Here is a 27,438-nt window from a genome sequence, read left to right as displayed (position 1 = left end):
CTTCATGCAACTATAACTTCTGATTTGCTTACGATAAAAACCTGGTCTGACTCTAATTTACTCTCTTTTAACGTAGATAAGACAGTAGAATTATCCTATAAAAGTGCTCTTCAACCCCTGCTTATTAATAACAGCCAGATCTCTACCGTTGATTCTGTAAAATTTCTTGGTATTTTTTTTAGACAGCAACCTCAAATGGTCCCTTAATATCGATTTGTTAAGTAAGAAACTCGCCTCAGCCTGCTATGCTATAAGATCTGTTTCGAAAGAACTTAATTTAGCATCTTCTAAACTAACATATTTTTCCTTGTTCGAGTCTCATCTTCGATGTGGTCTTCCTTTTTGGGGTTTTAGTACAGCTGCCCAATTAGATGTTATTTTTAAATTACAAAAGAGAGCAATAAGGTATCTGTTTGGTCTCAGAAGAACAACACATTGTAGAAGTTACTTCCAAGATCAAGGAATTTTAACCCAGCCATCTTTATATATTTTAGAAACTGTTTGCTTAATTTGTAAACACATGCATGTCTTTCCAGCAAGGCCTCATCATGACTACCCCTCCAGAAATTCAACTTTTGATGTCTATTGACCGATCTCGTCCTCTGAGTTAGTAAAGAAATCTATATTATATTCCGTAAAAAAACAATACAACCATCTCCCTTTACAACTCAAATCTGCAACATCTTTCCCCAAGTTCCGTATAATGACAAAATACCATCTATCTAAAAGACCATATTATTTAGTAGAAGAGTTTCTTAATGACTAATTAAGAAATTACAGTAAGGTACAAGTAACTAAATTTATCTGTATTTGGGTGTCACATGCAGCAGTTTAAACTTATTACATACAGTCCGTCTAATTTACTTACCGTTGCACGTCATTATCTACGTTAGAGATCTAAGTTGACATTGTTGCCCAATTACAAAAAATTCTTGCATTCATTTTAAATCAAATACATCACACAATTTTTGCGGAAGTGGATTATACAGCAAAACAAATTAATATTCAATGTAAATAAATAAAAACTTTAGAAATAGAAAACAAGAATTAAGTTATAATCTTATGTTAAAATACATAATAAAAACAGTAAATATAATGAAACAAATACTTATAGTAAAGAATATAAACAAATATGAAGTGTCATCACTGCAACTGTCAAATAAATGTTACCAATATATGCCAAAATACCACCTTCGTTCGATTATAGTTACAGTGTATTTCGAACAAATGTGCTTTATAAAAACGCTTTATAATCCATTTATACAAATTAAATGAAACATGTTATTGTGTATTTCTTTAAGTTAACATTAATTGAAATCTTTAAATATTATTTCTACGCGTATAAAATAAAACATGTCTAATGGCTGTAATGCCAGTGTACTCGGCAAAGTGATTCTAAAAAAGAACACACCTACCGCCTAAATATTTCGTGTTGGTATTATGTGACGTCACGGGCTATGACACGGATGATATGCAACGGTAAGTAAATTAGATGGAGTATAGTTCCTATGTCTGTATTTTATTTTGTTGTATGTTCATTTTGCAATTTATATTAATTTTGCAATATATCGGTTTTGTTTTTTCTTTACTTTATTAACTTGTAATTTTTTTTATATTGACGATTTATCAAATTTCAGAAAATTGTATTTAAATATTTGTTATTGTTAATATGTATTTTTTTCCTGACTCGTTAAGCTTTGTCCATAAAATTGTATAATTTTCAGTGACAATCAGCCCTGTGATGTAACAAACCCGTTAAAATAACGTGTACACGTTATGTTAACATAACTTTTGATTATAACAGCCTGTATAACGTGTTGCCAAAAATTAGATGTGATGTATCATATTTTTAACGTGCACGTTATCCAGCATGTTATTTTCAAAACGTTAAAGTATCGTCTTGCGCGACAAGAATAACAGTATACAGAAATTCAATAAGTTAGAGGAAGACAGACATAAACATGCAGCGTGCAACGAAGTACGCATCTTGTTCATCTGTTCATCGCACTTGCACATCTGGTCTGGCACTGGCACCATTGGCACCAAAACCAAGACCAAGATGTTATTTGAAATTCTCGGTCCTCGCCAGTCCTCGGTCCGTGAGGTGTTCTTTCTATTGTGCATGTGCATTTTATTTAATTTTTGCTTTCGTGGTGTTGTTATAAAACAAGAATTGAAATAAACTACAAAACGAACATTCAAATGGATTTACCCAATCTGGCCAAACTGGTCTCTATAGTCTGTATGTTTTCTTCATTTATATGAATAAAATGTTTTTGTTTACAAATAACCTCAAAAAATAATACACTATTTCTAAAAAATAACTTAACAAACCTTCTAATAGCATCATCTAATTATTTTAATAACCCGACGTTTACAATCTGACAAAATTCTGGACTAAATTGTCCAGTTTTTATATTTATTTATTCTTTATACTACACGTTATTTTTTAACAAGAGGTTAAATAGGTCCCGTTAAAATGAACCTGTTATGTTTCCAGATAACGTTTTTGAGAAACGTTATTTGTCATACATCACATCAATTTGTAGAATTTAACGTAAATGCAGGATAACGTGCACGTTATTTATAACGTGTTTGATAAATCACAGGGGTGAATAAAGCATATTTCTATTCTATTCTATTCTATTCTATACGAATTAGTCTCCTTGATCAACCCACAAACCTTATAACGTATACGCTCTATATTTTGTTCAAGCGTGACCTTAAAAAGCATAAAAAATGACTAGAATGAATCTAGTGGAGTCACTGAAGGTTTTCACCTCCGATTTCATTGAACCTTCATCAATTTTCATGAAAATTGGTGAGTAGTTAGAAGATACTTCAGGGAACAAAGGTGACATGATGCCAACTTGCGCTTTTACCCTGGGGGTGAATGCCACCCCTTCTCGTAAGCGAATTTTTTTTTAATAAAAAAAATACCAGAAATCGATAGAGGGGCAACTTCTAAGCAAAATTTATTATATAAAGTTATTAACATAAATCAATACTTTTTGAGTTATTAAATATCAAAAATTTCATGTTTTTTTAAAAAAATGCATGTTTTAAAGCTGTTTTTCACGTATTACTCAAAAACTATAAGCTTTTGTAAAACAACTATTTTTACCAAAATTAAAGATAATAAAAAATTCAATACACTCCCCACTTAAAGAACTAAACTAATGTTATTTCAAAGTAAGTTGTGGGTAATTGAATGTATATTTTTTTCGACAGTACTCAAATCTAAGTATTCAAGCTTACATAACGGGAAAACGATGTATTTTATAGAATATACTTGTTAAGAATTTGTCAAAGTACTTTGGAGTATCTATCAAATGAGCTCCAGTAGAAGTTAATAGCATCAAAATTAAGCAAGTTATGATGAAAATAAGAGAACCCTTTCGATTTTTTTTTAGGAAAAAGTGAAAAATAAAACATACGCCATTTCCACAAAAATTAAAATTTGTAGTAATCCTCACAAGAATTTCTTTAGGTTAACATACTTAATGATTTTAAAAATTTTCACCGGTTTAGAATGCATATTTTTGAAAAAAAGATACAATTTAAAAAAATCAGAATTTTTAAAATTATCGTACTTTTCATTTTCTTTTGATAATAACTCCAAAAATACTCAATATACGTAAAAAATTATATATAACTAAATTTTAGCTTTTTCTGTTTGAAATACTTTACCCGTTTTACTATTTTTGTAGATTAAAAAATAACCGAGATAGAAACGTTTAAAATTTCAATTTTGCTGCGAGAACCATGTAACCGGGGCCATTTAACCTTTTATTGTTAAAAAAGTGAGAGATTTAAAGTACTAATTTCGACATTTTTTAATAGCTCTTGGAATCAGCTTTTAACTAGTTTTTAGGTAAACTTGATATCTTAGAAATTAACAGAGTTATTTACAAAAAAACAATAACATTTTTTGGAAAAATTTTTAAAAGATACATTTTGAAACATTTTTGGTGCATAAATTTTAACGCTATCGACTTGTTCGAGGGCATATTTGATAGATATTTCTATGAACTTTGACAAATGTTTAATAAGTTTATGTTATAAAATGCATCACTTTGCCGGTATTTAAGCTTGAATACTTAGATTTGGGTACTCGACGAAAGAAATATACATTCAATTACCTAAAACTTACTTTCAGTTAACATGGAATGGTTTTTCTAGTAAGAAGTTTATTTGATTTTTTATTAGCCTCAATTTTGATAATAATAACTTTTTTGTACAAACTTATAGTTTTTAAGTTATTTATGAAAAATCGGTTAAAAACATGCATTTTTCTCACGAAAAATTAAAATTTTTGATCTTTAATAACTCAAAAAGTTTTGATTTATTTTAATAACTTTATCTAACAAATCTTGCTTATAATTTGTCCCTCTATCGAATTGTGGGGTTATTTTTAATACAATGATTTTCACCCCCGAGGAGGGGTGGTATCCACCCCCAGGGTAAAAGCGCAAGTTGGCACCATGTTACCTTTGTTCCTTGGGATATCCTCTAACCACTCACCAATTTTCATGCAAATCGATGGAGTTTCAACGAAATCGGAGGTAATAGATCATATCCACCTTCAGTGACTGCACTAATCTTAGATTTTCTTATTACGAAAGATTGGAAGGAACCTATTCTTTGACCCCGTAGGAACATAGCATATTCACTTATGTGTGGACTTTTGACCGCATTCAATATCCAATTCGAAAACCCCACACTCGCTTACAATAAAACACCAAAGCACCTTGGGGTGGCACTTGACATAACCATATCCTTCAAGGAACATCTGACAAAAACAGCGAAAAAATGTATAAATACTCTAATCCTTTTTTAGACCGTAGGCGCAAAATTTCGGTCGAATTATTATGAAATGTATTCATTTTTTTTCGAATCCTGAGAAAACTAATAAGTATTTTTGAAAAATTTAAACGCAGAATGAAATATTACAGTATTATCGAGGGTCAAAAGTCCCTGAGAACTTCTATAATCATTATTTTAATAAGTCACAGGGGTAAAAAAAAGAAAATTTAATTTCAAATATATCATTCAAAAGAAATTTTTGTTTATTCTAAAGGGCTTTCAGCCCTCGGTAATAATGTAATCTTTTATTCTGCGTTTAAATTTTTCAAAAATACTTATTAGTTTTCACAGGATTCGAAAAGAATGAACGCGTTTAAAAACAATTCGATCGAAATTTTGCGCCTATGCTCTTAAAAAGGATTAAAGTATTATACATTTTTGTAATCAGTATTTCAAACGCTTTTAAATGAGCTATCATATGATGTACTTTCCCATTTGAAAATATCAAAGTTTTGCCTGTCAATTGAAGAGGGATCGCATAAAGTTCGAAACATTGATGGTATCATATATTATATAATATTCGCGGTGTGCAAGTACTTGGAAGGGAAACGAGAAACGACCGTGCGCGAGTCGAAATATTGCAACTATCTTAAATAATTAATTCATATTATCAATTGAAATTGTCAAATTGACGTATATTTCATACCTTCTGTCATTGAAGCAGAAAAACTATATATTGCTCCACAATATTGATATGATATGCAATTATTATGTAAAGGTAAATTTAATTAATTGTATTTTGCCTGCAGTACTGCATTTTAATAACTCATTTTATTTACTACATACAATTGTTTACGTTTGCATAAAATAACCTGCACAACCTAAATCTTATTTTTGCTTCTTATTATTTTTTTGGACTATGGCCTTGACAATTATCCAGCAACCAGGACTAATATAATTGGCCAATATAATTAAAAGTGCGAATAAAAGTACAGAGCGTAGAAATAGAGGTCGCTTTGCCGAACTTGCACGGTCCCAATACTTTGATTATTTTAAAAATCGACCTGTCCGACCTGTCCGAGAGAAATAAATAAGTTATTAATGGGCAAGAGGACGATTACCAACTAGATGGTCCGACCAAATTAAGAATTCGGTGGGCCACTCATTCTAAAAAACCCTTAGAGCAGCTGAAGATAACGACGAATGGAGAAATTTTTTTAGGAGTAGTTCAGATAAAGAGATAAAATGTAGAATCGAGATAGCATGCACGACATTTTTAAAAATGAGGTCATTCTTCTGTAATGATAACTTGCAACTTCAACTTCGAAAGCGCATGATTAAATGTTACATTTGGTCAGTCCTCTTGTATGGTGTCGAAGCATGGACATTAAAAATATCCACCATTAATCGTTTGGAGGCATTTGAAATGTGGCTGCACAGACGTACACTGAAAATACCATGGACGGCTATGCTGACAAATGTGGCAGTCCTTAAGAGAGCAAATGCTGCCTGCGAGCTGCTTGATAACATCAAATATAGAAAGATGGCCTATTTTGGACACGTAGTAAGAGGAGACCGGTATAATATTCTTCAACTTATTATGATGGGTAAAATCGAAGGACGCAGAGGAATTGGTAGAAAGCAGGCCTCTTGGTTGAAGAATATCAGGGAGTGGACAGGAATAAAGAAAGCAGAACACCTATTTAGAATAGATCGAGACAGAGACAGTTTCGCCATGTTAATCGCCAACGTCAAGGGGACTTGATAGGGCACGTTAAGAAGAAGTTCAGTAATGGATAAAACCACAAGAAATATTAGTAGATGGCTAGTTCCAAGACGTTGATATTTGATTTTCTTGGTTTGTCTTTGATATCGTAATTGTTAAAAATTTTCACCGATTATTTTTTAATGATTTTAACTTCCAATCGTATAGTAAGATTTTTGATCACGTGTTTAATTCTGTCCAATCAGATTATTGTTATATTGGTAATTTTCTACTGTAGAAAATTACAGTGAGAATTTTTTTAAGTAGATTGTTTCTGTTTAATTGCAACCAGTTTCCTAGTTTTGACAACTGTCACATTTAAGAAAATATCCATAATATACTTTTAGTTCTGCATCTAATGTCAAATTGTCACGAGGAGAACACAAATAGGCAAATTTAAACGCTCGATTTACTTCGGTAAGATTATTTCATGAATAAAACTGTATTTATAAATAAATTAACTAATACTTTATTAATATATTCATCTAAATATTTGCTAAACTGTGCTTTTCACTTTGACAAGTTGAAAAATGTGTGTCATATTAATTGGGATCAATGTCACTGACTGTTTTTATATAAAGACTTGAATTTATGTAAGTATTAAAAAATAATCTTACGAATATCACACGACAGTAAGAATAAAAATAAGAAAATAATGCTTCATTTTTTCTCAAATTTTTTGTCATTGGGCAACAGCCACTCGAGCCCTGCAGGCTCTCGTGTCTATTGCCAGACAACAAATTTTCGAAAAACTGTCGCATTATTGTCAGTTTATTCTCACTCTCTTGTGATATTATACCCGAGAATAATATACATAAACATAATGCATTGCGAACATACCATAGCCCTTGATACTATACCTAAATATCTAGTCCTTTATTAAATTAAAAAAGTATTACCTTGCAAACATTTCTCTAGCAGCTTTTCGGGCCAATTTCTCATCCTGGGTCATATTGATACATGATTTTACATCCATGTAATTGTGCTCTGTAATGCCTTTCCCACTTTGAAGGCATGCTTTTAGAAGATTAGTTGCTTCGATGTTGCCTTGTTTCGATGCTTTGATTAACCAATAAACTCCCAGGCAAGCATTTTCCTTTTTATCAGGTTCAACTTCTACAAATCATGAAGATACATTAGGAAATGAGTACAGCAGTTCAAAAAGTTTGTTAAAAAATAAGAACGCAAATTCAATCAATATTACACAATAGTCAATATTAAGAGTTGAAAGTGCATGAGATATTGAACGTTAAGCATCTAAATTGTTATTAACAAAGATAAATGAAACACAGGAAATAATTTGGATTAAAAACATAAAGAAAATTAAAACTAACTTGGTATACAGACTGTAAGAGGTACACATAAAACAGGGTTGAAAAAAACATGTTTTTTTTATTTTATACAAAACACATGTTTTTTTGTTTTAAACGTTTTTTTTGTTTTAAACATGTTTTATTTTGCTTTTCAATTTTTTGTTTTGAACAAATAAAACACGTTTAAAACACATGTTTTTTGTTTTAAACATGCGTTTTTTGTTTTAAATTTTATGTTTTAAACAAATAAAACTTAGAAAAAAACATTGTTTAAATCATATTTTCTTAAACATAATATTAATAACTTTGATTTTAATAATAATAAGAAGACCAATTGCAATTAGGAGCTATTGCTTGGGGGAATCCCAGACTATTTACTATTTATCAATTCGCATTGCAGGTTAGCTATTGCAATAACGCCTACTGTAAGTTATTTTGTGGTGTTTAGTGTTTTTTTGAAACATGTAAATGGCGAATTTTTGTACATGATACGAAGGAGCTCAAGGAGCGTATGGCAATGGCTTTGACCCAAGCTCATTTTTTGGCAAATTTGCTTGATAAGCGCTTTAGTGGAAATAAACTTATCATCCATCAATTACAAATTATCATCCAGGAGCATTGCCAATTATTATTAATTACCAGGCAAAGTGTGTACCCTTTAAACCATATACGTTCTCTAAACATTTAATTGAGAATGTAATACTATAGACATGGTGGCGTTCTATGAAAAATTAAATACTACAGGATTGGAACTTGTTCAACAGCTAATGCATTGTCAGCCAATATAGAAATACTCATCTCCTCAACATACAGTTTACCATTCCAAACTAATCGGCTAGTCAATGTCAAAGCTGCTAAGTTGGTTTCAATTTTTAAAGAGCTTATAGCATCAGTGATGACGAGACTGATCAGCAGGGCCGCCGAGAGGGATGAGCGGGCCCGACAAGAAGTGACGAACGGGCCCCCGACAAAAAGTGAAGAGCCAAAAAAATTGTTCAAATTTTATAGAAATAAAATTATCAATAGTAAAAATATGTAATAAGAAACATTTCAAATATAAATTTTATTAAATTTTGATTATATTATGATTTATAATAGTGAAAATATTTATAAAGTAGTGTCAACAGTTAGAATATCAATGATGATTGCCAACCTTCGTCGCGGAGATGGCACGTAAAGAAGAAGATTGGAGAAAGTTGAGATTTACCAATATTATCCTTGTATATCACTCTCAAATGAAAAATTTCATCTATCAATTCTTTACTAATGTCTTCTTTATAAAACTCGCGCAATATATCAATTTTTTTCTTAATATTCTCGTCATCGTCATCTCGGAATGACCACAAACTGTTAAATAGCGAATGCATTTCATTTGCCGCGTTAAATATTCTGGTTAAATTGCTTATTATTTGACAATATTAAATAGTTCACAGCGAAATATTGCGTCGGGCTCAAAATTATCAGTCGCATCACTACTAGGCCCAGGCAATCATCGAAAAATCTCACAGGCTTAATTGCTGGTAACTAATTTAGATTCTTCAACAATGGAAGACCTGATCCCTTTAGATTCTGATCCTTTATATTCTTCAATCAATTTCTGATTTTTTGTAAATCTTTTAGAAGCCCTGATATATTATTTTTGATCTCCATATCCATAGTTATCTGACTGCACTGCAGGATTTGACTTCTGTGATTTATTGCTGTTAAAATTTTACACCAAATCAACTAAAGATCATGTTAAATATAGCCGAGGATTAATTAAACGTATTATGGACATAAAGTGAAGAGCGAAAAAAAACAGTAAAAATTACGTATTTGGTCTGGTCGACGCCGGGCCCCTTACATCGCCGGGCCCCGGTAAAATGTACCAGTTGTACCGCCCTCTCGGCGGCCCTGCTGATCAGATATCAGATTAATACTTTTAGATTACGAGATTACTATGAGACTGGAACAGTTTTGAGAAATTTATTAACTCTTGTATGCAAAATGTTTTAAGTTGTCCAATTTTGTTAAGTTCCGGTTATGAATAAATACCTAAATATGTATATTAAAAAGTTTGTATAATATGTATTTGAGAATTTTTTTCATATTCATTTATTATTTTAAGAGGAAACAGTAGCGATCAACAGGTAGCAACAAACGCGTTCCAAGATTGCGGCTCTAATTTTGAATATTCTGTCGAGATATTTGGCACACATATTCGTAATATAATAAAGAATGGCGGTACAGAGCCCAATTTCAGAAATATGTTGGTATGTGGAAATTACTCTACAACTAAATAAAATATTGAAAAAAGGAGCCTGTACCGCCATTAAGAAAGACAAAAAAATACACTTTCTTCAAATAAACTTTCTTATCCCATGCCTAGATTTTGTGTAATCTTGGAACTACTATAAAGAAAATGAAAAAACGCTGGACGGAAGGGTCGCCCGAGAACTTTATCGTACCGATCTATTATCGTTATGGTACTAGATACTGGCATTCTATAAAAATAACAAAGTTACTCGTTATTTTGATATTTTAGAATTTAAAATTAGTTCATTTTTCTGAGAAATTAATAGCTTATATTATTTACATTTCATTCTATTTCGATTATGCCAGTCAAGATATTATCTCCGAATTCTATCCTACTGCATGGATTTTAAGGAAATTTTGGGAGTAGTCCAATCTCCTAATTCAAAGTCAATCCTATATACTATGGCGCTTTTATCATGGGGGCGGTTCCCACCAATTCTCAGGGGTGAAATATTTTTATTTTCGAATTACATGTAGAAAAAGGAAGATTTTTAAGAAAATTTAAAAATTCATTCTATAATTTGATCACATTTTCTACAAAAACCATTCATTTTAAACTCGTTCAACTTTTTGAAAGTAGAAGTAACACTATATTAAAAGGTATTGCAAAAGAAAAACAATACATTTAAATTATGTTGGATGGGGAGTTAAATGTATATACTTTTCATTTTTCCTTAAAGTACATTAGTCTTATATTTTTTTACACCATATCTCGCTTAATTTGTATGAAACCGACATTTAACGGTGCTCTTTTCAAACACTACAAAAGGTGTTGGTAGCATTATACACCTAAAACCTACCGTTCCTCTGTTATTTTAAGTTGAATACACCAATTTGAGCATGCACCAAAAAACAAACTATTTTCACCTACCATATCTATTTTTGTATTATAAATACAACATTTACGAATGAACGAATCTCTTTATTATTTATAATCTAAATAATATTTTATATATTGTTTTTATTTCTATGCATAATTTTTAAGGTATTCACAAAAAATCAGTCCGAAAAGGTGTCATTTTTCAATGAAAATGGCCAATTTTCAACTACGCATAACTCAAAAAGTATTGAGTTCTCAAAAAAAAGTATAGACCAGTTTTTGCTTAGACATAGGTTCTTTAGCCACTTCCGTGCTTATTTTGACCAACAAATTTTCCACCCCCTTGAAGAAGTGGGAACCGCCCCAAGATAAAAGCGCCATAGTATATAGGGTAGATTTTGTTTCTTGAGCTATTCCCTACTTACTGTGAAAATATCAAGTACATCAATGTAGTAGGATAGAATTCGGAGCCAAATACCCTCATTGAGTGCCCTACAATAATGCTCTGCTATGATCGCGTGAGAGAGGACACACTTAAAATTATAGCAAAATTTCTATTTACCGTAACTTTTCGAGTTTTTGAGGTACAGCAACGAATTTTGTCATTGGAAAAGTAATTTTGCATTCTTTCAAAATATGTAAAAATATACATGCATATACATGCATCTAAAAAGATTAAGATTTTTTATTCATTTCCGGTTCAACCGGAAGCCATATTTTTGGTAAAATTTATTGTGATAATAGATAATAAAGTACCATATATGTCTGCAAAATTTAAAATTTAAGTTTCTATTATGAAGGAAGTTACGGGCACTCAAACATTTTTTTATAAAAAATACATAACTCGCCTCCTATAGGGAGTTAAGAAATCTGACTAATGTCATTCAATTTAGCGATAGGATATCAAAAACATATCAAAAAATAAAAAAATTCCTTGGAGCCATTTTTGAGAAAATCTAGTTCAAATTTATGTCAAATTTTGACCCCTTAAATATAGGCAACCCGTAACTTTCTCTGAAAAACGATAACATTCTTCTTATAGCCCCATCTTTAAGCTATATAACGACGTTTTCAAATTAAACTTATCTTAAACAAGTTTTTAGATAGGTAGCGAAATGTGTCGGGTGGGCGGTCGGCCATGTTGGCCGCCATTTTGAATTTGGAAATGTCAAATTCCGTATTTTTATTTACCTATAGATGAGCTTACTTTGAGTTGAATTTCATTCATTTCGGTAAAAATTTGCAAAAATGGGCCCTAAATAACCCCCCTATTTCGGCCCCCCTTTAAGAGGTTTTTTTTAAAAGCTTAGTTTCTCGACAAAATTCTCTTAAACTTACTCATACCGAATTTCATCAAAATCGGTCCGGTAGTTTTTGCTGGGCGGTGGCGACATACGTACGTACGTACGTACATACTTCCGACATGTTTTTTTTATTTGCTTTTTAGACTCAGCGGGACTCAAAACGTCGAAAAAAAGTGAAATCTGAAAAATTTTTTTTTGCACGATCCTATAACTTTATCTATTATACTATACTACGTATATAGTACGATAAAGTAAAAAACCGCTTGTTTAATTTAAGTGTTTTAAACATATACACATGTTTACAACATGTTTAAAACAGTTGTTTAAAACAAAATGTTTAAAACGAAACAACCCTAAAACATAAAACAGGACAACTTAGAGAATTAATTAGAGAAATAAAAAAATTTAAATATACATAATAGTTTATATAGTTCTTCCACTCTCTCTTTGCACATCGTTATCATGCATATTATAGGAAATAAACCAAAATATGTGAGCCAAACGTATGTCCAAGGACGTTTTTATACTTCTCTTTTATGTCATTTATTGGCATAGAAGGTTTCCAATAACATTTACAGTCAATAAATATTTAAACTGTAGTGATCAGAAATTAAAGTGTTTTTATTGAAAATAAGCAAATATTTGGTGCAAATATATCATCAGATCATTTTCCTGTTGTTAGTAAATTTATATTTTAGTTACAAAAAAGAATATGTAGTAACAAAAATGCGATATGAGAAGACTAAATTATAAGGAAACAAAAGAGACAGTCGCACGGTTTCTTTCAGAGAAGTTATGTAACACGGAGCAAACATCAAAAGAAATCAAAAACCCTTAAAAATATTTAAAATTACCCCGTTGACATGGTTTTACCACTTTTTAAATAACTACATGTTAATTTAGCATTTAAAAACATATATTATTTGTTATTAGTTGTGCAAAAGCAGATACTGCAGCTAAGACAAAGTGGAGACTGGACTCTTTCTGTGTTAATCATTCCCAGTTTTTGTTGTTACTCAATTCTCCTACTGAGAAATAAATAGATATAGCCACTGATTATTTTTTACTAGTTCTCAAACAATTAGTTGATCTAGGTTTGATTCGATTGAGAATAAATGTTAAAAAACATCACTGGAGGAGCTAAATATCATACCAAAATAATAATACGAGTTTTCAGTTTTCTTCCAGGAGTGGAAACAACGTTCTAAGCAGAAGTGTATATGTTAACAAGTGGAGTTACTCAAACGAGATAATGTTGACTCATTTACGTTTTTACATAAATATTTTAAGCATAAGTCCTGGAACTTTTTTATTATCTCCCGTATATTATCTCATGTTTAATTCTGCGTGTAATGACAATAGGTACATAAGTAGTTTCAAAAATTAAATTAATATTCCAAAATTTTTTATAAAATAAATCATGTCAACTAACCAAACAAATTTTTGTGGTAATCAACAAAATATTCTTACATTAAATTTGTTTATAATTTACCAAAAATGTTTTAAATTACCTACTAATCTTTTATTTAAATTAATGGGGTTCCCAAGAGGTAATTCATGTTTCATCACTGCTTTAGTAAAGAATATAATTTGCAAAATCATTATACAAATAACTAACTACATATTTACTATTTTTTCTGCAAACTTTTGGAAAACCTGCGAAACTGCTTATTAGAATGCATATCTGGGACAACAATTGGGTTCATTTAATCCTTCATCTGAATGATCAAAACAATAAGCAAATGGATGTCTTGGTACCATCTGGTACTTATGTAGTAATTGACAAACAATAGATGAGCTGATAGGGATGTAGAAAAGGGTTAAAATGATTTTGTACAAATGAGCAGATCCCAAACAAGCTTTAAGTTTTTACAAACATTTGTGTTCTTGATATACTTTGGTGAGTAAGATGCCTAAGATGAGTAATGCTAAATTCCAGTAGGTGATAGGACAGACTCTCATAAATACCCATTTACTAGAAAAAACGGGGATGGACGTATCATAGATCGTTACTAGTGCAGCAAGTACATAACTGGTCACGATTCTAGCTTTTGAATCTTTATACACCCACCTTCTCATATAATCAAAATAACAAATTTGAGAAAACGAACATTTAGTGACTTCTGCCTGACAACAAAATGATAATTTTGGACTTATGCATATCAAGTGACTTAGGCAACCATCTCTACGTACTTTCTAGGACTTCGTTATTTCTGCCAGTCTTTGAAAATTGATATTTTGAAATGATCAGGATACTTAACGCAATTTTGACAAAAGTGGACTTAGTGAGTTTTGCCGTGACGACGATGATATGTATACAGAGTCGGTATTTTGTTATCGATGGTATGCGCATTTAATAAGAGCAACAAAAAGACATGTATTTATTATACATTTAAAACGGGTTAGAAGATGTGGGACGGTCGAACGTGGCGGAACTGGGAAGGGTCACCAAAAAATTTCGGGTCGTAGGTAATGGCTTTGTCAGACAGTGTTGCCAAAGTTGGAAATTATCGAAAGAAAATATTAAAATAGAAAAAATAATATATTTAACTTTTTGTAAACAGATATAATAAACAAATTATTTAAAAGAAAAAAACTTAAGTAAAAAAATATTGTTTTCGCCAATTTTAAAAAATGTGAAAACGTTGAATTATATTTCAACGTTAATTTTTTTATTAATTTTTTCTTTTAAATAATTTGGTTAGTACCTACACTATTTGTTAACAAAAATTAATATAATATGTTTTCTACTTTAATTATGCAAGTTTTTCTGTCCCAGAGACTTTGTAAACACAACTTTTCCGTCATAAGATCAGACAGAAGGACAAATGAGGTGTAAGAGTGAAAGCTCTTAACCCAAGGATGTTATTAAAGTGAGAAACTTGATCGCACAAGTACTATTTTAAAGTCGCCGAAATAGAACAAGCGACATATTATTCGACGCGCCGTAGCAAGATGCTTCCGGTATTAGTCAAGTCCGACAAAAAAATAGAATGACAAATGATGTGTCGAATGAGAGCTTATAACCCAAAGATGGCATTAGAAGTAAGACATTTGAACTCGGACTTCCGTTTATAGAGTTACAACCGGGAGTACGGTTTTAATGACGCCGAATTAATACAAGCAATGTATTATTTAACACGCTTTAGCAAGACGAAAACAAATGTATTGTACTATTTCGGTGATTTTAAAACAGTACTTCCGGTTGCAACTGATACCATCTTTGGGTTATAAGATCTAATTTGATACCTTGTCTTCGTATTGCTAAAGCGCATCGAATAAGATGTCGCTTGTACTATTTCGGCGGCTTTAAAACACTACTTCCAGTTTCAACTCTGCAACCGGAAGTGTGAATCCAATGTGTGTCCAATTTCTCAGCTTTAATACCATCCTTAATTCGACACCTCATACTTACTACGTACTACGTGGCGTTACAACCCTTCGTGGGTTTTAGCCCACTCAACAGCATGCCTTCACTCTTCTCTGTCTTAGACAATCTCTGTCCAGTTCTCCACGCCCGTAGCTTTCAGGTCTCCTGCTATATTATCTTGCTACCGGAGTTGAGTGTTTTAATAACGTAGGAGTTATATTCGATAGACAGACGGACGGACAGACTTGCACAAAGCCGGAAAAATATAATGGTTTTCGTCTTGCTAAAGCGCGTCCAATAATAAGTCGTTTATAATATTTATTGGGCGACTTTAAAATAGTACTTCAAGTTTCAACTCTAAAACTGGAAGTGCAAGGTCAAATTTCTCACCTTAATAAGATCGTTGGGTAATGAACTTTCATTCGACAGCTCATTTGTCCTGTCTTATCTAATGACGGAAAAGTTGTGTTGTGTCAAAGTAGAAAAAAAAAATACAGTGATGAGCGCGCTAATAACCGGCAAAATAACGCAAAAGATGGAAAACTTAATACGTTGTGAAATAAAAAGAGATGAAACTAGTAGATGTGTAAAATTATCGATAGGAACCTATAAGTTTACATTACATCAGGTACCTACATAGTTTCCCTCCTTTAGACGTCTGTGACAGAAAACATTTAGAATTTTATAAAATTCTCCTGTCACGGTTAGATTTGTTATACTCCTCAGATATGTCTAAAGGTGCGAAACTATGTAATGTTATGTAAATTTATAGGTTCCTATCGATAATTTTACATCTCTATTAGTTTCATCTCTTTTTATTTCACAACGTATTATGCTTTCCATCTTTTGCGTTATTTTGCCAGTTCTTAATAGCGCACTCATTACTGTACCTATATTATTTTTTGTGAACAAATAAGTACATCTACTAAACAATTTATTTAAAAGAAAAATATAAGTAAAAAAATAAACGTTGAATTATAATTCAACGTTTTCACATTTTTTTAAAATGGATGAAAACAATATTTTGTTATTTTTAAATAATTTGTTTATTATATCTGTTTACAAAAAGTTAACTATATTATTTTTTCTACTTTAATATTTTCTTTTGATAAGTTCCAAATTCGGCAACGCTGTCTGACAAAGCCATACCTACAACGCGAAATTTTTTGGTGGCTCTTCCTACTTCGGCCGCCCAATATCTTCTAACCCGTTTTAAATGTATAATAAATGCATGTCTCTTTGTTGCTCTTACTAAAAGCCCATACCATCGATAAGAAAATACCGACTCTGTATATCTATACAGTGAGCACGTAAAGGTTGGAATAAATTCATTTTCTCGAGAATGGATGATTTTGGAAAAAAAATCCCGAAACAGGTCAATTTTTATTTTTATGTTACGATTTTTTGGGATATATATCATACTAGTGACGTCACCCAGCTGGGCGTGATGACGTCATCGATGATTTTTTTAAACGAAAATAAGGGTCGTGTGATAGCTCGTTTGAAAGGTAATTCAATTCTCTATTCAGTAATATAAACATTAGCATAATTATTTATACAGGGTGTCTAAAAAAATTTTTTTTGGATTAAATTTATTGACATAAAAAGAAGAATGTATGTAATATATTTAGTTTAAAATACATTTAACTGCTCTCAGAAAACTGAAAAATAATCATTGCTTTTCGCTTAAATTAAATGTTCAAACTGTCACGAGGCTGGTGGGTGGCGGCTTTAATATTGAATTTAAGCAAAAAAAAAAACAATATTTATTTGCCAAATAAACATTTTTTCCTGTTTTCTGATAGAAGCAAAAAGTATTTTGAATTAAATAAATTACACACATTCTTCTTTTTATGTAAATAAATTTAATTCAAAATTTTTTTTTGACACCCTGTATAAATAATTACGTTAATGTTTATATTACTAAATACAGAATTGAATTACCTTTCAAATGAACTATCACACGACCCCTATTCTTATATTTAAAAAAATCATCGATGACGCCATCACGCCCAGATGGGTGACGTCACTAGTATGATATATATGCCAGTAAGTCGTAATTTTAAAATAAAAATTGACCTGTTTTGGGATCTTTTTCCAAAATCGTCCATTCTCGAGAAAATGAATTTATTCCAACCTTTACGTGCTCACTGTATACATATTCTGAAACTAAACTCAATTCTGAAACTAAACAATGAGAACCAAAATGGGGAAATCACTAGAAGAGCAAGACTGGCATAAAAAAGGATTTGGAAAACTCAGTTGGATACTTAACGTTTTGACTGCCGCCACCCACAATAAGATGTTAGTCTCAATATGCCAGAGGAATATTAGACTCATGAGATCAACACTGGAGCAGCGTTGCCCGCACATAAACAAAGTTTACCTACCAAATTGAAGAGTCTCAGATGCAGAATCCTCCAAAATTGGTAAATAGTTATTTAAATCCGAGACTATTCGTGTTTAAAGTTCTTACTGGTACATCCTTAATCTGCGACTTTTTCAATTAATAAGCCCGCAGACGACGAATATAGAAAACGAAAAGGAAACGATCACATTCCGCTTTCATTCGTCTAGGAAAAAAGGACAGAAGAGGAACTTTCAGTACTCAAATCCGAGTAAAGGAAATAAAAATAATAAATGATGGTTTTGCTTGTTTTCGATTCAGAGGGATGCACACCCGCTGGACAGGCTGTTTCTACCATTGCAGGCAGTGGTGTCATCGTGTGGGAACGCGTGGGAACGCCGTTCCCGCACTGGTTAAGAAAAGAAAAAAAAATAATAGAGAATTTAGGTTTTGTAAACAAAAATTAGCAGTGCGTTCTCGCACTGCTAATTTTGCCATGACACCACTGATTGCAGGCGTCGCACAGTGGTTCCAAATGCCGAAAACGTGGTCATGAACCTTTAAAAGCGTATATTTTTTATAAATTTTGGAATTACAGTGGAACCTCGATAACCCGGATTAATCGGGACCGCGGCCGATCCGGGTTATCGAAAATCCGGGTTAGCCGGAGAATATAGTAAAAATTAATAAATAACCTCCATTATAATTACAAAAACATGAAACACATATGCACAGTACACATCTAAATTACGTATAGTTGTATAGAGTGTAGAGTTTTGTTCATTTCTTGGTAAAAAACTCAGTCATACTGTAGAGATGTACCGACACCATAATATGGTAGGTCTGGATCCCGCGTACGAAAAAAAAGTTGATAAATAGCAAGCTGAAAATTTGTTATTAGCTTAAGGGTGTCTAGTCGGACAAACATTAATCTATGGGAACACTGGAACAGGGGAAGTTTTAACTGTGGAACAGGCTAAAAATTTGGAACGGTCAGACCACGAAAACGGCACATGTATTTTGTCCGACAGAACAGACTTAAACTCTCCGAACAGAGATTAAACTCTCATGCAAAAATCAGACTGCTATTTATCACCAAATTGGCGTTTTAATGAGTGGAACATGTAGAATATGTCAAATGACAGGAATTATGACAGGTGATAAATAGCAGTCTGATTTTTGCATTAGAGTTTAATCTCTGTTCGGAGAGTTTATGTCTGTTCTGTCGGACAAAATAAATGTGCCATTTTCGTGTTCTGACCGTTCCAGATTTTTTACCTGTTCCACAATTAAAACTGCCCCTGTTCCAGTGTTCTCATATATCAAAGTTTATCCGACTAGACACCCTTAAGCTATTAACAAATTTTTAGCTTGCTATTAATCAACTTTTTTTTCATACGCGGGATCCAGACCTATGGTATCATAATATCATATTATGATGCTGCAATAAATTTATTTTAAAGATTCGCCTTTATCAATCCTACCTAATGTTTCTAGTTTCTTTTCCATTGTCACAACATTTTTACGTTTTGTTAACATTACAGTTTTGTTACCATTACGTAGACAAAAATCAGGCAAACACAATCTGAAGCACGATTACAGAACGGAAGTGATTAAAACAATGTTGTTATTTAAGAACAGACTAAGGCCATTGTTTTAAAAAAGAATTTTTAAATAGTCACGTCTATTTTAAACAATGCTAAGACAGTTTGACATAAATAACGGAAAAGGAATACAGACAGGTGCCTGTTCTTTCCGATAAGCTGAGACGGTCGCTCTGCCTGCCGCCGTGTGCATGAATCATTTTTACTGTTGTACATACTTATATGTGTTCAAATTACACAAATACACATTATCTCTCAAATATTATTTGACCTACATACATTTTTATTTGATAAAATTGTTAAATTGTTTATTTGTTAAATTTTTGTCTGATGAAAATCGGTCCGGGTTAGCCGGACTTCCGGGTTATCGGGGGCCGACTTATCGGGGTTCCACTGTACTTTCGTTCATAATGGTTTTTGGCATCGCTGATTACGAATCTGGCATTATTTTTTCTGAAAAACAAAATGGCGAATCCAACATGGCGGATTTAAATTAAAAATATCAATCAAAAAGAAAATTTTTTTGTCATATTTGGTAGGTTAAGGTAGCTGATTACAAATCTAACATTACTTTTTTTTTAAACAAAATGGCGGATCCAGTATGGACGAAAGAAATCCGAAAATTTTATTTTAGCCGCATTTTTGTTTAAAATGTTATCCTATAAGGGACTTTTAAAGCTTCTGATTACCAATACATTTTCTTTATGAAGTACAATATTCAGAACCTATTACTTATGTACAACTGCCCATACATACTCAACAATCGCCAGAATCATGTAATATGCGTCATTTTCCACTTTTGTATTCAAACAACTACCAGCAATACATAGGCAGTTATAGGCAGCTAAACCAAAGTGATTCTGTATCTCCTTACTATATATTTTAAGATTAATAAACATTAGTCGCAGAATTATGCAGAATTTTGTACTTTTGGAATGCATCTTCACAAATTTTTAATTATTTCAAGCATATTTTCACTATTTATGCATTAACAAATTTACGGCATTTATTGTTAATAAATGTTGATTTAAGTTACATCTTACATTACTACATACTTACAAAAGAATAATCTGCTTTACAGCGATAAAATTGATAAACTACAAAACGTTTTACAGCGTTTTCAATATACGAGTTCTTTTTCACTTTCGCTGCCGGCCAAAATAACCCCGGACATGGCCCACTTGTTCCTGAGTTGTGAACCAGACTACACCCAGTCTGATCCTCATATCTGCTGTTAGGACTCTACGATAGTATGAGAAAACAACTGTAAACATGAAAATCCCTAAATAGGGACTCCTTTTTTCGCCTCATGACCACGTTTTCAGCATTTGGAACCACTGTGCGTCGTCAGCAGCGTTCATTCAGCAGCGTACCATTGATGGTCCGGCTGTTTTTCGATTCAGAGGAGTGCACGCTAACGAACGCTGCTGATGACGCCTGCAATGGTAGAAACAGCCTGTCCAGCGGGTGTGCATCCCTCTGAATCGAAAACAAGCAAAACCATCATTTATTATTTTTCTATCTTTACTCGGATTTGAGTACTGAAAGTTCCTCTTCTGTCCTTTTTTCCTAGACGAATGAAAGCAGAATGTGATCGTTTCCTTTTCGTTTTCTATATTCGTCGTCTGCGGTCTTATTAATTGAAAAAGTCGCAGATTAAGGATGTACCAGAAAGAACTTTAAACACGAATAGTCTCGGATTTAAATAACTATTTACCAATTTTGGTGGATTCTGCATCTGAGACTATTCAATTTGTTAAGAGATGTCGCTGTATCGCGTCCTAATGGGGATTTTCCCTTTAAATTGATGGTCCGGCTGTTTTTCGATTCAGAGGAGTGCACGCTAACGAACGCTGCTGATGACGCCTGCAATGGTAGAAACAGCCCGTCCAGCGGGTGTGCATCCCTCTGAATCGAAAACAAGCAAAACCATCATTTATTAAAGTTTACCTACTTATACTAAACATAAACAATACTTAAACACATACAGTGTTCAACCAGTGCATCCTTTCTATCATATAGCTGTCAAATCCCAACCCTACCCAAGGCATAAATGAATAAACTAGCCACAACAGACAGGGCAATGGAAAGAGCAATGTTAGGTATACCACTGTCAGATAAAAAGATAACCTACTGGGTACGATCAAAAAAGAATGTCGAGGATATCACATCAAAAATTGCAAAACTCAAATGGAGCTTTGGAGCCCACACTGCTAGAGAAAAAGACCAATGTTGGAACACAATACAACCTGTATATAAAAATGGGCAAAAGGATAACATTGAAAATTATCGCAGCATATGCATTCAGTCTGCAATACCCAAGCTTTTTGACCGCCTGGTGGCCAAGCAGCTTTCTTGGTTGTGTAACGGATTAATTTCCGATTCGCAGCATGGCTTTCGCATAAAAAGGTCTGCTGCGACGAACTTGGTCGAGTATCAGTCTGACTTATTGTGTCAAATGGAGGATCGTAAACAGATAGATGCCATATACACGGATTTTTCGAAAGCGTTTGATCGTGTTGATCACCAGATACTCTTGGAAAAGCTGGTGTCTGTGGGTTTTGATGTTAACTTTGTCGAGTGGATTAAGAACTCCTCATCGGGGCGTACTCAACGAGTGAAGATTGGTAGCTATTTATCTGACATTATTACAGTAAGCTCCGGAGTTGCTCAGGGTGGCCATACTTCTCCGCTTCTTTTTATCATCTTTGTTAATGATATAAATAATTGCTTTTTGAATAGTAAATGCTTAATGCTAGCTGATGATCTGAAATTCTGGAGACCTGTGGATGGTTTGTTGGACCAGGCGTTGTTGCAGGAGGATCTTGATAGACTGCAGGAGTGGTGTGTTCGAAACAAACTTTTCTTGAATGCCAGGAAATGCTGTTTTATAAGCTTCTTTCGGAAAGTCAGAAGAATTGAATCAGGTTACATCATTAATAATCAGCCACTTGAATATGTATCTTCCGTTAGGGATTTGGGTGTTGTTTTGGATGAGAAGCTTTCTTTTGTGGAGCATATAAATGCTTTATCTGTGAAGGCATCTAAACTTTTGGGATTTGTTACAAGAAATTGCAAATTCTTCTCTATTGAATCTACTAGGCTTGTTTACTGTAGCTTAGTAAGGTCCCTCTTGGAGTACAGTTCTGTGGTTTGGTCACCCTATTTCCAGACTCATATTGATACTATCGAGAGAATACAACATAGATTCTTAAGATCATGTGCTTACTATATACAAACTATCATTGTCAATCATGATTATTCTTTTCTTGAACAACAGTTGTCCCTACCTCCACTTAAGGTACGCCGTGACATAGCAGGTGCTGTTTTCATTTTTAGGATCGTAAATGGACTTATAGATTCTCCCAATCTTTTGAGTCAGATTAATTTTAATGTTCCTTATCAAGCTCTCCGTTACCATAATATGTTTAAAATACCTTTCCATAGAACATTGTATGGCGTTCACAACCCACTTGATAGGTATATGGGATTGTTAAATAATTACGAACTTGATTTATTTAATATAACTCTAAATCAATTAAAAAGATCTCTTGCTCTGTGATGTTATTTTTATACTCTTAAGTGTTATGTTTGTATGTTGTATATTTTTTTGTAGTCAATATTTATGTTATATATTAATTTTCGTGACATATGAAATTTTTCAGTGTTTTTATACTTTTCTAATTCTCTATTTTTTAGATTAATTAAGTCATATTTAACACATTGAATTTATTATTACCTTTTGGAAATGTATTAATATTTAACTGTAATTTTTCTGTTAATGGGGTTATCCCGTATAATAATAATAAATAATAAATAAATAAACATTGGAAATCTTACAAAGGCAGACAACCAAGACGAAGACCACAGACGAGATGGATAGATGATGTAAAAAGAATAACCGAAATAAATTGGAAGTACAGTAAAACCTCGATATAACGGACCTCTACAGGGTGTCCAGAAACTCTACCGACAAACGAAGACAGGAGATTCCTCAAATAATTTTAAGATATTTTAACCCAATTCACCTAGTCCGAAAATGCTTCCTAAAGGAGCTAGAGCTCTTTGAAGATGGCGTCTTGTAAGTAGTTTTTCTTAAATAACTCCAGGACGCTTCTATTGAGAAAAACGAAAATTGGTACACATATTTATCTTCCAGAGATAAATCGACTCCATGCATTGCGAATTTCTACTACCGGTCATAGGCGTCCGTTTTGGGTAGGGCAACAATTATTTTATCGCATAACTTTTTTATCTTTAACTTTAGAGCATTTTTGACTCTAGAGTATTAAATTGTGAGATATTCTGCAACTAAAAGGTACTCTTGTTTTAGGTCGATAGGATACACCGTTTTCTAGAAAAATCGATTTGAGAATTTCTTTTTGAATTTCCAAAAAAAATAAAAAAAAAACTATTTAGAAATCTGAAAACTGGTATGTTTATTTATATTTCAGAGATGAATCGATTTCATTAACTGCGAATTTCTAGTACGGGTCATATGTGTCCGTTTTGGGTAGGTCAATGGTTATTTTATCGCATAACATTTTTGTCTTTAATTTTTAAGCATTTTTGACTCTAAATTATTAAGTTATGAGGTATTCTAATACTAAAGGTTACTCTTGCTTTAAGTTGATAAAATACACCGTTTTTTTTGAATGTTTTTTTCAATTTTTATTCAAATTCAAAAAACGAAAAATTTTCAATTCGATTTTTCTAGAAAACCGTGTGTCCTACGGACTTAAACCAAGAGTACCTTTTAGTACTAGAATACCTCACAATTTAATAATCCGGTGTCAAAAATGCTTAAAAATTAAAGACAAAAAAGTTATGTGATAAAATAACCGTTGCCCTACCCAAAACGGACGCCTATGATCGGTACTAGAAATTGGCAATGGATGGAATCGATTTATCTCTGAAAGATAAATATACTTACCGATTTTCGTTTTTCTAAATTGAGGCGTTCTGGAGGTATTTAAGAAAAACTAATTACAAGCCATCTTCAAAGAGCTCTAGCTCCTTTAGGAAGCATTTTCGGACTAGGTGAATTGAGCTAAATTGTCTTAAAATTATCTGAAGAATCTCCTGTCTTCGTTTGTCGGTAGAGTTTCTGTACACCCTGTATATAACAGACTTCGGATATAATGGACAAAAAATCCGGTCAAATGTAAAAAAATTAAAAACGTCCTGTTGATGATACATGCTTAACCTGTTACATCCCAAGATACATTGAATACCAACGGGATCCCCGTGGAGCCCAAATGCTACACCTACCTAGAAACTGCAGGATTATCGAAAACAAGCGTGTCGATATCAAACAACGTCACTTCACAACGAATTTCTGAAGATAATTAAATAGAATTTTGTTTGTGTTTTTTATGTATATTTAAATATAGTGTACATATTTTCACAAAAGAAGTTTTTTTATTTATTTTAAACCTATTTTTATATAACGGACTTTCGGCTTTAACGGAATCCGTCCCGTCCCCCCAATAAGTCCGTTATATCGAGGTTTTACTGTACTTATGTTGCTCTAGATAGAGATCCACGGAATGAGTTGGGTAATGCCTATATCCAAAAATGAACGATAGAAGGACAAGAAGAAGATATTTTCTCATTTCACTTAAGTTCTTTAAAGAATTTTGCATTTTAGGATTCTGAGTGCATCTCATTCATATATATGTGTATGTCACAACATTGTATTTCTATTTTGTTTTTTCTGATGAGGTCTTTGACTTTTATGCTCTCTTTTTAACCCAGAAGGGCTAATTCAAATTTACTTAATGCTTGTTATGCATCGCCATGCTTGTTTAAGCACTGTAATGCTTGTTTGTAAATGGTCCAACCACAGGCAAGTTTACTCCAGTGTTTTGAAATTTTGCCACTATTGACATTTATGAAATTTTTACAGTATTGGCATTTCATAAGTTAATTAATTATATCAGCATTTTTTGTGTTTTCTGCGTTATTCCTTTAATTTTTCGATTTTTAGTCTGCTTTTATATAAAAAGCAAATGTTTTTAGAACTCTTTAGCAACATATTAGTATAATATAATATTTATGGATTACCGTGGAAGGCTGACATGATCAACCAAAAAAAAGATGTATTTAATGATTTTCCTAGGACCTTTCTTGGGTGTGAATCTGTCTTTTTAGTTTACTCCTCCTGGTTTAAAAACAAACCAAAGTAACTTTTGATGTTTCGAATCCTTTCTATCTATGTCTGGTTTTATCTTTACACTTATGACACCCTTCTGTTTTTAGAACTTATTATAATTATGGCTAATAAGACAAGCTAATAATTTTATATTTTGGTTCTTACCGCATTCTTCATCCAACAGTTGTTTAGCTAAGACAACTTGGGACTCGGGACAACCATCTGATGCTAGCTGACTTCTTAATCTTTTGAGTGAATATTGGGAATTGTCTGAAAAATGTACTTACTTTAGGCAAATACCTGAAATGTTACGGTGTTATAATAGGTCAAGGATTTACGATCTGGCTATAATAACGAGCACAAAGAAAGAAGTTAAACCGTTGGTTAAACAATAAAGCTCATAAACGCTGTAAAGAGACATGGTTTAGAAATAAATGAAGAAAAAACTAGGTACATGGTGATGGGAAATTGCAATGAAGCAGAAGAGGACCATGAAATTAATAACAGTGCTGAACAAAAAATCTACAAATTTGAGAATAAAGAAAATTTCATTTTCTAGAAGTGAACGTAAACAATAAAAACATAGAAAGCAGAGACATGTTAAAATCGAAGATACTATAATCAAACGAAAGGCTCTACAGAACTGTCATAAGACCAGTTGTGGTCTATGAGTGTGAACTGTGGATGCTAAATAAAGCAGAAATACTAAAGCTAGAAGTATGGGAACGAAAAATGTTGACACAGAATATACACAGGAAAGAAAACAGGAGAAATATGGGTTAGAAGAACTAATAGATTTAATGGAACTTTAAACTTTATGATAGTCCATCAATAATAGTTCAAATCCAAGCCCAGAGACTAAAATAGCTGGGGCATGTAAAAAGACTTTCTGAACCAAGAGCAACCAAACAAATGCTGAGAGGAGAAAGGGGAGGTCTAGAAGAAAATGGATAGATGCGGTAGAATGGATAGATCTAAAAAAACTTAAGATAAGAGACCAGGAAACTAAAGCACTGAATAAGAGTCTGGAGAGGAATTGTCAACAGTCTTGGGCCTTCACAGCCTGTAAGAACTGATATAGGTCAAGGGTTTACAATATCCATCAGACAATAATACTGTCTTGAACGTAACTAACGAATTAATTTACATTTGTTTTATTTTGACCAATTACACTGTAAATCACAAGGTCTCTTCAATGGATATTATATCCCCAAACATGAAATAACAATTATATTATGTACAATTACCACGTAATGTCCATTGTTTTCGACCAGATGCTGATTTTTTTGGTACAACACCGGCCATGATTCTTTCACAATTTTATTTAATATTCATTGTTCAGCGTGTTGTTAAATTTAGCTTAATTATGACCATAACATTCACTAATTCACTCAAGCTCAAGTCAAGGAAATGTGAAGGAAGTGAAATGTCAATAAAATCTGAACGAAGGTGCATTACTGGTTGCCTACGTAAAACGTCAAACTTTCAAAATCTTTTGGATTAGGCCAGACCGTGTGTGACAAAACGTGTTATAATTTAGGAATTTTTGAAACATATCAATATCAGGCGTTGTAAATGACGATGCATGTTGGGAATTGTCTAGGAGGATGTATTTTCTACTAATATGGTATATTTTCTTCTAAACAACACCTAATTTTGG

General features: G+C 32.5%; 1 protein-coding gene across 1 annotated transcript in view; it reads right to left on the bottom strand.

Moving 5' to 3' along the window:
• Window positions 1–27,217, bottom strand: part of LOC114330396 (wolframin) — a 30,709-nt gene extending 3,492 nt beyond the window's left edge. The window contains exons 1-3 of the mRNA XM_028279741.2: window positions 27,026–27,217; window positions 25,944–26,048; window positions 7,471–7,687 (exon numbers count right to left, since the gene is read on the bottom strand). Coding sequence (XP_028135542.1) covers window positions 7,471–7,687; window positions 25,944–26,048; window positions 27,026–27,083 — 380 coding nt within the window. The 5' untranslated portion in view covers window positions 27,084–27,217. The remainder of the gene's footprint in view (window positions 1–7,470; window positions 7,688–25,943; window positions 26,049–27,025) is intronic.
• Window positions 27,218–27,438: the final 221 nt, after the last annotated feature.

The sequence above is a fragment of the Diabrotica virgifera genome, chromosome 2, assembly GCF_917563875.1.
Source record: "Diabrotica virgifera virgifera chromosome 2, PGI_DIABVI_V3a".
Lineage (NCBI taxonomy): Eukaryota > Metazoa > Arthropoda > Insecta > Coleoptera > Chrysomelidae > Diabrotica > Diabrotica virgifera.
This window is presented reverse-complemented; position numbering and strand designations above follow the sequence as displayed.